At 39.8% G+C, this 13,637-nt stretch overlaps 1 protein-coding gene across 1 annotated transcript; it reads left to right on the forward strand.

Annotated features, from left to right (window-relative positions):
* The first annotated feature begins 6 nt into the window (after window positions 1-6).
* On the forward strand, window positions 7-8,402 carry LOC109365474 (lambda-crystallin homolog). The gene is made up of 3 exons (XM_019612278.1): window positions 7-183; window positions 1,376-1,483; window positions 8,201-8,402. Exons 2-3 carry the CDS (start codon window positions 1,401-1,403, stop codon window positions 8,385-8,387), a joined length of 270 nt encoding a protein of 89 aa, XP_019467823.1. The 5' UTR covers window positions 7-183; window positions 1,376-1,400; the 3' UTR covers window positions 8,388-8,402.
* Window positions 8,403-13,637: the final 5,235 nt, after the last annotated feature.

Here is a 13,637-nt window from a genome sequence, read left to right on the forward strand (position 1 = left end):
TTCTGGGCCCCGGGTGACGGCGCTTCGTGTCCGGGAGGACGGCCCGGGGGTCAACGCTTCAGCCGCGCGTCGTGCTGGCGCTGTCGCGTACAGCAGGAGTAGTGCAGGGCTGCTGCCTGCCGCCGAGCAGCTTTGTGTGCCGTGGAGTTCTAAAGAAAGCAAATGTCACAGTTCTAAAAATCTGTATGTGAATAAAAATAAAACTTACTTTGTCGTTAAATGTTGATTTAAATAACTCTTATTCAGAGTGCAGTTTAAAGAGGTGTTACTAGTTTATAAAGGTATTGGTAGCCCAGTATGCTTGTTTAGAGTTCAGGTACTCCAGTGCTTTTAGTTGTCAAGTGCTCGCTGGCTGGGGGGCTGCTGTAGCTACCGTGGCCTGTACCTTTGTTGTAAGTTCGCTTACTCTGTAGTTTGCTTGAGAGATGCAGGCCTCTGGGTTTCTATGACGTGTGTTTGATTTATAGTTTAAATTGTATTCTTTAAGTGGGCAGTGCTCACTCAACAATACTAAATGTAAGGTTTCACTTTATTTTTGCCTCAGTTATTTCCTCTGACTCCTACTTTTTTTTTTCCCCGAAGCTTCCTATTTTGTTCTCTTTTTGTTCTACTTTATCTAAAGCCTGGACGTGTTCCTATTTTTCTCTTCCTTCTTTTTGCATCTGGTCTGCTGACTTCTCTCTGTTTATTACACTCCCCCACGTCCTTTACTGTTACCTTCCTGGCCTTTCCTTTTCCCAAATGCCAGAGGTTGCTTAAGTTTAGTGTTACAGGGACAGCAATGTGGGAAGTGGCAGAAAATGCATGTAATGATCAATGCTGTCACTGTGGCAGTTGTAGCTGTGGAGTTCTTGCTGGGGCTGTTATTTTTTTATGTGATCTGAAGTTACTTAAACTTACTGCACTGTGTCTCAGTGCTTCTTTCTGAAGAAGCTAATGCCAAGTAATAGGACTACTTAAGTTAAAACCAGCATCGCTTTGATGTAATACAATTATTGGTTACTACAGATTTCTCTGTAATGGACCACAAGTAATGTGGTTCTTTGCACCAGCTCCTAGGTTAGGATTACAGCTGACAAAACTTTTGACGCTTGAATCCAGTGTCCCAAAGTAGTGGTTTCTACTCCTTAGAATTCTGCCCTCCTTCTTCTATTTTTAATTCCTTGTTATCTTTCTCCCTGCTCTCAGAAGCTGCTGTACAACTAGTGAAGGATATTTCTTTGCTCAAGAGAGAGATTAGATTCTTATTAATATGTAACTGATCTTTAGATTAAATGCTGGAGAATTCAAACTCTGGTTTAGTTCTTGAAGTGCTCGTTGGACCCCAGAAGAAAATACTTTTTTATTAATTGGTTAATATTTATTTCCTTTTCAGTGGACTCATTGGTCGCAGCTGGGCCATGGTATTTGCTGCTGGAGGCTTCAAAGTGAGACTTTATGATATTGCACAACAACAACTAACAACTGCACTGGAAAACATTCGGTACGTCTCCTGAGTTGCTATCATAGAATCACTTAGATTGGAAGGCCCCTAAAGCCCATCCAGATCCAACCCCTTGCCATCAACAGTGCTGCCACCCGGCAGCCCAGGCTGTCCAGGGCTCCATCCAGCCTGGCCTTGAGCCCCTCTAGGGGTGGGGCACCCACAGCTCTCTGGGCAGTCTGTGCCAGTGCTTCACCACCCTCTGAATAAAGAATTTGCTCCTAACATTTAACCTAAACCTCATCTCTTTTGGTTTAAAACCATTTTCCCTTGTCCTATCACTGCTAGACTGTGCAAATAACTGACGTTGTAATGAATCTGTGGGATTTCTGTAACTAGGAGTGAACAGTCTTGTTATTCGAGGGAGCACAGATTTTGAGCATTAAAGAAAACATTAGCATAAAACTACGACTACTGTTACTATCAGAAGAACCATGTTCCCAAATCTCTTAGGAGCTTAAGTTTAGATCCAAGTTCTTGAAACCATGTTTTCTGTGATTAGGTTATCTATAGACTATGATGAAATACAGGAGTGTAAGGTTTTTTGTGTAGAAATACAACAAAGGGTGTTTCAAGATGCAAAGAGGCTAATATTGATTGCTAAGGAGCTGTACCATAATTACTAGTTTTCTTTAATTAGAAATATTTTAAAAATTTGAAGCAACTTTTTTGGAGTCCTAAAAGAAGAGGTAGCTAGTTTTACTGAAGGCACAACTACTGACCAGTTACAGCAGAGGCTTGGAAGCACTTTAAAAAGTGCAGATTTGAGGGCTTGAGCATGAGAACAGTTAGTGCTTCAGAGCAGTACACCCCAACCCTTTTCTCTGATAACCCTGTGCACTGTGGGGAAAGTGCCATTCTTTGGGAATGTCTGAAAGCTATAAGTTCAAGTCTTGCCAGTCTGTTTCCCCTCCCTGAGCCTACAGTGTCTTGAAGCTGCATATGTACTGAGTGACTCTTACCCATATTGCTTCCAAGTATTTCTCTTAACCTTCCCTTGAACCTGTGTAAATCTTTCTGTGAACTCCTTGCCAAAGGACTTTGTGATGTGCAGGTTTACTGCTCTCTGCATGAAGACCTATTCCCTTTTGTTTGCTTTGAACCTGGTTCCTCAGCTGCTTTACTTGGCCACTGGTTCATAAGTTAGAAGGAACAGTGACTGATTGGTCCTGTTCACCCTCTTCTTGCCAGTCCTGGAATCTAGTCTGTGTGAGAGGGGGCATGCATTGATAGAGTGATTCTGCACACAGCCTTATATTGCTTTACCAGCATTTAATTCTAAAGTTCAGATTGTTTGATAAGTATAAAACAAAATGTTTCAGTGTTCCCTTCCTGCTATCTTACAATGAAATGGTAACTGCTATGTGGCAGCTTGTACAGACATGAAGTTTCACCTGAAAAAGGGTTATGGCGTGTTGCATTCTGATTATTTTGAGTAGCAAGGCTCATATCAAGGGGGAGGGACTTCAGAAGCCCCTTATTGAATTAGTTCAGTTCTTGGAGTTTGAAGGTTAAGCAGTATGCAATTTTTAGTGAGATTTGCTTCTTATTAAAAAGAAAGAAAAAAGATTTGATAGTGAAAGAGGGGAAAATCTATCTTGGTGGTTTGTCTTTGTGTTGTTTTTCTTTCTTCAAAACTCTGCAGGTAGATATTAGTCAAACCTAACATTTATTACACTTGCATTTTTTGCAGAATTGCTGTTGTAGCAGTATCCACAGTAAGATTGTAGATTATTGAGAATGGAAGGAGTTCTGCGTGCTACATTAGTAAAGCTGGCACTCATCCCTATTTATTCTTTGTCTAATAGCAGAATGAGGACTTCAGTCTTCTGAGGTTTTCAGCTTGGAAAAGAAAAACAAATTACTGTGTATAGCTGGGTGGAGAGCTATTTGAGGTGTGTCAGTGTACTATCCTGTGCCTGTATGTGCTGTTCCATAGGAGTTCGAGGCAGGTTTTGCCCTTTACATAAGGTGTTCTTAACTCAACTTATAATTAACTTATGTATCTTGGCTGTTCTAACATCTTAGTTAAAAAGTTTAGTTCCAGAAAAACATAGCATTTGTGACAAGAACACAAGCTATGCAGTAGTTGTTTTTTTTTCCCAACCAATATCTTAATGATTGAATCTGTGAAAATACAGTTAAACTGGAACATTCTTTTGGCACTGATTTCATAGCACGCAACCTGCAGTAAAACTGTTTGCATTACTGAGGTGATATTTTTATAAGAGCTGGAACTTCAGCACATCATGAATACTCCTAGAGAAGAGCAGCAGGGTCTACCTGGTGAAGTTGAGTGACAAAGCAGTTGGTAGTTACTTTTCTGACCTTGTTGGGATTTGCTTTCTGGGAAATTTTTAAAATGTAGTTGTGGGTGTGTTGTTTCTGGGTGTGTGGTTGTTTTGTTGTTTGTTTGTTTTTAATTCAGTGTTGAAAAGACTAGAAGTCTTTAGTCTGTGACCTAGAGTATGGAGCTACTTTAAAATATTAAACTAAACGGTACAAAGGAATGTTTTTAGTTTTTCTCTTCTAAACTAAGAAGGAGTAGTACAAAGCACTTTTATAATGAGTAGAAATAAGCTATTATGTGATTACTTCTGGAACATTGGTTTGAATCTATACAAGCTGTGTAAGAAGTGCACTTCAGGATTCCTTAACCCAGTGAATTTGGGTCTCACAAAACAGCAGGTGCACAGATCTGCAAGAAGACGGCAGGAGAGTAGGATGGCCCTGCATTTGTTGATGAGGGCCTGCTTTTATCTGTGTGGAAACCCTGAAATGTTCTGCACTATTTCCAGAATGTGTGCCCAAAAATGAGACCAAACTGGAATTTGCATCTACTGATGCAAGTGGAAACTTGTAACGGGTTACCACAATAGCAGTAGACCAGATATGGAAAGGAAAGAGCATTTACTAGGGCCTAGCTTGGTGTGGTGGATTCACGGCCTACCTACCTGCTGACATGCACGTGGTGCCCTGACACAAAAAGTGACTTCATGCTGGATTGATCTGGGTGTACCAGTAGCATCATTAACCAGTGTCTGCTCTAATGGAACAACCTTTTTTCCGGGGGAAGAGAAAAAAAAATAATCAATTGAAGAGCTTCATGCCGCTTGACCTACTGAAAAAAACCTGTAGTAACCTGCCTTAGAAAGTGTAACTTCTCCTATCTGATACTTTTTCTTCTGAGTCCTTGTGATTCTGGTTTGATCGCAAGATTGCTGAACTTTAAAATAATGAAAAAAAGAAAAACAAATAGTGCGGTATTCCTGAAATTAAACCTAAAACATACCATGTAGTGCGTGCTACCCCCTTGCCCATTGATTGTGGTGTAGATTTCTTTCAAATAGGTACTGTGCTACTATTCTAGAAAGAATTACGTTGCTGATAAAGATAAAACTCAGTGGAAATGTTGCACTAATAATAAGGTAGTGAGGCTGTAGAAGGAAAACTGTATGGAAAAAGTGGATGGGAAGTTTGAGACTGATCTAATTGTTCCCCCATGACAGTCTTAGAACAGCAGTTTCCTCAAATCACTGAGGAAGAAAAGTTTCCAGGCTCTTTTAAGGAGCTGTGAGGCCTGGAGCTGGGTCGCTGCTGTGTTAGAGTTGATAACTCTGCTTTTCAGAAGTTTTGCATTCAGAAATGTGTTGGTTTCCTGAGGTGTGAAGGCTGGGGAGGTTGTGCAAGTAGTGCTCTGGTGCTTGTCTGCTCAGTCTTGTCTGGGTGGTTACATACTCATACACATGCTGTGAGCATGTGCTGAACTGTTTAGGTTTGGAAACTGTAGGGCCAAATTCCGTTAGGCATGGTGCCTACTTCCATTCTCTCCAGTCCTTTCGCCTGCTGTAGTAATATTAAGAAAAAGACTGTTTAATTATTGGCATCACTTCCAAGGCCCTTCTTTAAAACCTTCTGCAGTAGGTGTTGTCACCAAGAACATCGCAGGCAGTTTGGATCCAGAGTGTTGCTATAGATTGGGTGCCCTATTTTGAAATAAATACTGGTTCAGTTCCCAGAATAGTGTTGACATATACAGTCCAGTACAACAGTGAAGCGCTGGAGATAGGCAGTGTCGAAGTGTGGGCTCTCAAAAGAATTAATATTTTCTTCTGGGTGTGAATTTATCATTTTCTGAAGACCTTATGGAGTCAAACTTTTCAAGCTTTGCATGTGGTACAGCTGCAGTGTGAAGTCGTGTGGTGTGTCCTACAGCAATGACTGCTCTGTCCTTAGAGTCTATGTTCGTTCTTGGGGACGATGGCCCTGAAGTTGAAGCTGCTCTGAATAAAAAGTCATCCAGTAGAGGTCAGTGGTGCACTGCTGTGTACGTTAACCACTCTGTTACTGTTTAATGCATGTTAAGTATTGGGGAGGCTCCCTGACGTTGCTTACGCTTCTGTGGCAATGTAGGACCCAAGAGTATTTTAAATAGAGTTTAGCATTTGGAAAACTTAGAGTTCGTCTATGGAATGAGACGATCATATTGTCAATAAATGTATTAGTGAAGGTGGCAAAAAACAAAAATAAAAAAAAAAAAAGGCAGTAGAACAAGGAGAAATGTATTCATGCTCAGGGAGGGTAGATTTAGGTTAGATGGAAGGAAAAAAAAATCTTTTACAGTGAGGGTGGTGAGGCATTGGAACAGGTTATATAGTGATATGGTTGATGCCTTGTCCCTGGAGACTTTGAAGGTGAGGCTGGATCAGACTCTGAGCAGCATGGTCTAACTGTGGTGTCCCTGTTCATTGCAGGGGAGTTGGCCTAGATGGCCTTCAGAGGTCCCTTCCAACTCTAAGGATTCTATGATTCTGGTAGTTATGACCTTTTAATAAAACCATGTTGGAACTAGTAGAGTTCAGTTATGTTGTGTCCAAGAAAATATAAAAAATCAGAATTGTATTTCAGCACCTGTGCCTCTGCAATTTGATAGTTGATTTCAGCTCAAGCTGAATATTTAAGGACCCACTGAATCTCTGAGGTTGGACTTACTTCTGTGTAGTTCCATAGGAACTGGATTGTCTTTATATACGTAACTTTTATCTTTGCTAACTTAAGAATACTGTGATTGGAATGGCTCGTTTGTTTTTTTTTTTTTGCTATTTTCTGTCAGGGAGAAATAGGTACTTTTATCATAAAGATGAGACATTGCATATTTGAATGCCAAGAAATTCAGACAAAGACACTATGTTTTCCTCTCTGAAAGAGATCTGAAGGTTATCTCAGAATGTGCTGACAGGGTAGGTGAGATTAATCTTCTTCATTTTATTTAGGGAATCTAGGGAATCTTCATACAACGGCTGAAAGTTGAGGTGCAGTCAATCCCTGTCTGCAGTACCTCTGCTTAGGGTTGCTGCTGTAATGCAGAAGTGTTGCTTCAGTGTAAGTGCTGGGGTTGGACTGGAGAGGAAGTCTGGAGCTGATGCTACCCTTGTTCCAAGGCTAACTGCCTGCCTGGCTTTGGAAGGATTAAGGGCAGTGTTTGTCTCTGGCTGCTGTAGTTTATATAGGAAACGTTTGGGGTCCCTGTCTCTTCCGAGGTCTCTGGGTGCAAAACTAAGGCCAGTGGTACTGTCCCAGAAATCCCTTCATGCAGACTGTCATGTGTGCCCTTGTGTCCCAGTCACTTAGGGAACATGTGATGGATCACCAGTTGTTTCTATACTCAGCTGTGTGGTATTTGTAATACAGGAATACTTTCTTTTTTTTTTCCCAGGCTGTACAGCTTCTATTTGCTGTGGCTTTTCTACCCTCCAGCTGGGTGCCAAGTGCAGTTTACTTATTGTGTAAGCAAGCACCAAAGAGAAGCCAAAGCTTTGAAGTAACTTGGTAGGGAGAAGAGAGGATTTATTTTTATCCCCCCCCCCCTTCCAATAACAATCAGCTGAATTTCTTTCTCTCTTCAGAATGAACAATTTTTGCTGAATAATAACAAAGCTATAGAGAAGTTCTGAACTGAGGCAACTGATAAGCTTAAATGTATGAATGGTGTATCAGAGAGCTTCAGGTTCATAGTGATCAGATGGTTTAATCCCACATAACTTCTGTGAAAACTGCACTTCTCAGTTACTTGAACAGTTTTGCAAATGCTTTCAGCTTTTAAGGGGTTTCAAGCTGTAGAGACTTTTTCAGGTGGCTTGTCCAAATGCAGTAGTTATGTGTATCTGAATGTTCAGTTAAAGCTCTGGCCACTCCATTTATTAATTACAGGAATTTTCAGGTACTTTGTAGTCATTACAATGATGTAGTCATTACAATACTATGTTGGGGGATTTTTTTCTTTTTTTAGGAACATGGAATGCATTTTTTTTTTTAATATGGTTAAATGATCCTATAGTGAAATGTCATAACAAAAGGGCTGTTGTTTGTAATACTAGAGGAACAAAATAAAAGGTACACTAAACTTAAGGAGAAGTTCTTGCTGATCCTGCACTAGTAAAAAGAAATCTGATATGGTGACTAATTTGGGACTAGGAATAGATCTTTGAGCTGCCCAAGTATAAAGAAAAGAAAAATCCTGTTGCAGGAAGGAGGGGAAGAGAGAGAGAGAGAAGCAGACATAAAGGACTGAAATTAACCTTTGTATTTCTGACTATATATACAGTGGCATGACAAATAGTGTGTCATTACTGCGTTATTAAGAAGCTTTTATTGAAAAATAGTAATAGTAGTGGCTTAAAAATGATAATGTAGCTAAATGTGCTTTATTTCTGTTAGCAAACAAATGAAAGAGCTGGAGGAGTCAGGATTCCTGAAAGGAACTTTGAGTGCAGAGAAGCAGTTGGCTCTCATCAGCATCTGCACGGACCTGAAGGCTGCAGTAGAGGGTGCTACTTTCATTCAGGTAAGCAAATGTTTGACAACTCCTAGCAAACAACGAAAGATGAAAAACTGCTTGCTGTAGGTGGACAGTGAAGAGTTCAACATACCATCCCTGTAAGGGGGTTTGTGTTTGTTATGATTAAAATTCTTTCCAGCCAGGAAAGAATTCTTTGTAGTTTTCCTACTTGAGAATCTTTGCAAGTTTATTCTGGGTTATGTTGGAAAAAACTCAGCTGTGAGAGAATTGTTTACCTGTGTGTGTAACAAAGACTGTACCTGTTAGAAGGAAGAATATGGGGCAGGAGATTCTCAGGGGAGGGCTTATCTATTGGACAACATTACACATTCTAGAGCTAGGACTAAAAAGTATTTCTTCTCTAGGTATCTAGAGGCAGGAAATATAGCTATGCCAAAGGTAACTTCTGTTCTACTGTCCTGGAATGCAGGTCTCTTCCTGCTTGTGTCCTCATGCAAAAACTCTCTCAAGCACAACAGTTTGTCATGGGTGCTGTAAAGAGTCCTGCACAAAGAGCTGAAATTGTAGCTGAAAGCAGCTATCCACAGTATTAGAGTATTAAAAACAAGGTTTGCAGACAGCACCAAATTCATGCTGCTAAGTAACGTTTGTTTGAGGAACAAGCTGAATTACTGGACTTGATAGTTCATGCTGCTTATCTGTTAGTATGCTCACTGATGTGGGCATAGTTAAATGAGTGGATGCACTAGAGATTGTTTCTGGAGTAAAGCATAAATAAAGTCTGCTTGGACTTGACATCTTCTACCTTACAGGGTTGCCCATTACTATTCCAGTGTTCATTAATTGTCCCCACACACTCATGTGCTGCACCCAGGAGTTAACAGTTCATACTGTATCAGGCTGTAAAAATCACAGTTTGATCAGCTTCAGCACATCCTTAATCATAATTTTAATCAAGGCTTCCAGTCCTTTTTCCTTTTGCAAAGCTGACTAGTTGATGGGGAAAGAATGGGAGGTAAAGCAATGCCTCACAAAGCAGTCAGGATGTGAATGCACTACAATTTATTACTATAGTACACTACTTTGTGCTCACTTCCCTTTCAGAAGGTCATGAAACTGCTTAGTGTTAGCCCAATAGCTTACTTTCTCATTTGTATTAAGCTTAGAGTTTGTCAGTTCATAGTTCCCATGTATGTATTGCTTACCTCTGCTGAGTTTAATCTGCAAATGTATTGTCTATTCACTCAGTCTTATAGAATCCTTATGTGAATGTTTGCAGTAGTAATGACAAGGATCAGCTTAATTCTGTGAACTAACTAGCAGGCCTTTTCACCTCTGTGAAGCAGCACTGGTCAGCATGTTACATTAAGAGCTGTCTGCCAGTTGCTGTCCGTTACTGAATCTCTCACGTAACTAGCTAACTTCCTTGAAGCCTTTATTTTATTACAAGATTTCTGGACATGTGTGCTGACTGCACCAGCTGCATGTTTGATTGCTGCATTCCCTCCTTTAGAGATTTCCCTTTGAAAAAGTTGCTTTGACTCTTCCATGTTTATTTAAAGCACATTCAGTGCTACCCTTTTTTTTTTTTAAAACTGCTTAATAGTGACATAAGGCTTACAGGCTCAGTGTATAGATCTTCCCTGAGTCTCCTTAGAAGTAGCATCATGCTTGCCACTTTTCTCCTCTTTGGTACCAAACGGTACATCCTCAGTTATTTCAAATCAGTTGTATATTCCTGTTACTGGGTTGGGTATTGTAGCTATACCAAAACTGGGTAGCATGTTCCAGTATCTTATTTCTTGATTATCCCTCCCTTTGTGATTTATTCTGCTTCTTTGCATTTGAGACAGATGCTGGGAGTTCCCAAAAGCAGGGCTTCAGTGTCTGCAAGGGTTAGAAAGGAAAAACAGAAGTAGCAAAGAAACTCCTGTTCTGTGTGTATTTTCTAGATGGTCCCTCTGTACTTGCATCCTCTTCTAGCCCTATGCATTCCTTTTCTCTGTGCATCTTGAAGAAGGAAAAATATATATATTTTTTAACTGCTCCTTCTATAAATTGACACTTTTTTGTGCCTTTTTCTCATCTTTCTTTGGCAAACTTATCCTTCACAGCCATGATTGTCGGGTGCCATTTCAGCTTTGTCAAGTCTGTTTTCTTGGTTCTAGTAGACTCTTCTTTATGCCTGTTTTTTAATTCTTTCAAACATTTCTTACAACCTAGAATATAAATCTGTATTCCCTCTATGTTGTCTGTTAGTGTCTGATCTTCTTTGCTGCCAAGTGAGCATCTATGTACAAGTATTCTCAATTGTCCTTGACTGTCTTCTGAAGCTCTGTGCAGCTGTAATGGAGTCACTGTAAGATTTTATTTTTTTTTTTAACAAGGGCCTGCATCTTGCTTTAGGTTAAGTTGGGGCTGCATTCTTCCCCGCCCCCCATTCATGTTCTCCTTGATCTGCTGTTCTGTGAAAAGTCTTGGACAAATGTTGCAGAATCAGAATTTTTCATTAAAACAAACCTGTGGAAGTCAACCTGTTACTCAAAGCAGGACAAACTTGCATCATCTTGCTTAGGATTTTTCCAACTGAGTTTTGAATATCTCTTGAGGACTAAGACTTCCTCTCCAGGTAACTTGCTGCAGTATTTCATTAACCTCATGATGCTTCCTTCCTAATATCAAATTGGAACTTCTATTCTTGCAACTTTTGTCTCTTGCCTCTCATCCAAACTCTATAGACCTTTGTGAAGATCTGGCTTCTGGGTGCTCTCTTCAGGTAGCTGAAGACAGCAGTGTTGTATTGATAGTGTCTGAATAGAATCAGTCTACCTAGGGGGCTATCTTTATATTCCTTTACTCTTTCCAATGCTACTCAATATGTTGTTGTTAAGCATATACATAAATAAAGTAGCTGCAGTGTGCCAATGCATAACAAGTCTTAAGTGTGAGATGCTGTTGGTGGTGTTTGTATCAGCTTATCAGTTTCAAACTATAGCATTGATTTTTGGCTTGAAACGAAGAGTTATCAAATAGGTAATGTGAGCAGGCAAATTATTTGAACTAGGTTTTAGTTTGTTCTTTTAAAAGTGGGGGGGGGGAAGGGGAAATGGATATAAAAGAATTCTCGTTCTAGGCTCATAGCTTTATTTCAGCAATGAACTGACTACCTTCTGGCTGACCCTTACTGAACTTCTGAAACTTGACCAAGTAAAGCTTTGAACCTAGGAGAACAAAATGGAACAATTGTAACTTATGGGGCAAGTGTATTGACCTTTTCATTGGTTACTTAAAAACATCGTTTGTGTTAATCTTGGTTGAATATAGAGGGCTTAATTTTCTGGTCTGATGATAAAATCCTACTGATTAACTTGTCAGAAGACTTTCATGAGATCTGCATTTCTTTACACTAGATCTCAATTAGTTAAAACTTAATTTCTTTTCAAATTTGGCCTTAATAGTGTAAGTCCATCCTCAATTAAAAAAAAAAATCCTTGATCTTTGTGCTCCTTGAATGAATTCTTGAACTGAGCCTTCTGTGGTGCTTTGTTGTTGTTGTTGTTGTTGTTGTTGTTGTTTGTTTGTTTGTTTTGTGGGACATAACTTAAAATAAATGGGGTACCTTATAAAAATAAATTAAAAAAAAAAGGGAAACTTCTTGAGTAGCATTAATGAAGATATGAAAGTGAAAAAGATGCAAAGACAGAAGGACTGAAAAGAAAATTCAGAGCACTAGCATGATGACCATCTGGAAAGAAGGTATGATTTGTATATTAGTTTGTCTCTGGCATCAAGCAGAAGAATGACTTGGCTCTAAGGGCTGTGCTTGCAATGAGCTGCAGGGCTTGGCAGGATCATTGATGGGACTGGAGGGTTGCAGAGGGTTGCTTGCTGAGCCATGGGACAAAGCAGACTGCAAGGGATGAAGTTAACCTTAGTCTACTCCAGTGGGAAGGATTCATAATCCTCACAATATGAGATGTTTATCCTTCTGTTTTAACATAGCTCTGTATAAAATGCCCTAAAGCAGGTGTTGGTTTTTTGTTTTTGTTTTTTAATGTGGATTGTTTTCTTTAAGAAGGGAGGGTCTCTTCTTGTTCCCCTTTACACCTGCAAATTATTTTGAACTGGTGTCAGTAACACTAATAGATCTTTTAGCCTTGTTTCCTTTAGATCTTCCTGGCTATTTTATCCTCCCAGCCAGAAGAACAGAGTTACCACCTTATAAACAAAACAAAAAGAAAACTTTCAAAAAGATTGGAAGTGCCTCACAATGGGCTATCAGTGTTGACCTGGGAGTCTTGACAGTAGGTCTCTTGTGTTCTGTCAAGTTTATCTTTGATACCAGTTTCTACCATTATTGTTTGTTCTACTTTTCTGATGGCTTTCAAGGACTTTCTGGTGATGGGTAAATATAGCTGTTCACAGATGTGCAGAGATGCCTACTGTTGCCTGGAACCCATAGGGTAGAAGACGATCTTGATTTGGAAGCTGTGTTAATACCTACATACATGAAAAGCTGCTGCAAGGCAGAGTGTTCAAGCATTTCAGTAACACAATTAAAGAAATTGAGTCTGCTATCTGGTCAGCTTGGAGCTCTGGACAAACAGACATGGGTCTGTTTGCTCCTAGTTAGGTAAATGTAACCTTAGGCCTGGTTTTACCTTATCTAGCTTAAACACTGATCTTGAGGCGCCAGAAATTGCGTTTTAAAAAGTAAAACAAAAAAGCCAAAAACAACACCCTCCCAAAAACTCCAAAATCTTCAAGTTTTGACTCTGATTTAGGTAATGTAATTCTGCTTTCCCAACTTCTGCTCTCTATTTTGTGCTAACTAAAAGTTGAACAGACACTTGTAATTCAGTCAGTTGTCCGGAAAAGTGTACGATGGCAGTAACTTGATAGTATACTGCTCTAGTTCCTTAACAGGGCATGTTCCTGAACTGTAGGAAAGTACAAAATGTTTCCATCGAAATGCTAGATTTCACCTCACTGTAGTGTTATTTATTTGTACGGTATCATGTGGTACACAGTCTTTTGTGTCTGTCAAGAGCTAGTGACTTGAGAAGCATCAAATTTCCTCCTAGTATGAATTCATACAGTCAAGACACTTAAGTTATCATTTTACTAGATTTGAGGTCAGTAATAGCCACAAATTCACTTTTAAAGTTACTGTTTTTATAGGTATCTCAACTTATGGCAGTGTGCCCCTCAGAAGTGACTCACCTGTTGGCCCTTCAGTTACAGCCCTGATGTTCTCAGCCTTCTCTTACCCTGGGCTTACAGGATACCAGTTTGGGTTCAGCTTGAGGGGATAAAAAGAAAAGGGGGGGGGAAAAAAAAGACTTGATTGCCCAG

This window comes from Meleagris gallopavo, chromosome 1, assembly GCF_000146605.3.
Source record: "Meleagris gallopavo isolate NT-WF06-2002-E0010 breed Aviagen turkey brand Nicholas breeding stock chromosome 1, Turkey_5.1, whole genome shotgun sequence".
Lineage (NCBI taxonomy): Eukaryota > Metazoa > Chordata > Aves > Galliformes > Phasianidae > Meleagris > Meleagris gallopavo.

Coding starts and splice junctions, on each gene's coding strand:
- LOC109365474 (XM_019612278.1), top strand. CDS start 1,401: ATGGTATTTGCTGCTGGAGGCTTCAAAGTGAGACTTTATGATATTGCA. Junction 1,484..8,200: donor ACTGCACTGGAAAACATTCG/GTACGTCTCCTG, acceptor TATTTCTGTTAG/CAAACAAATGAAAGAGCTGG.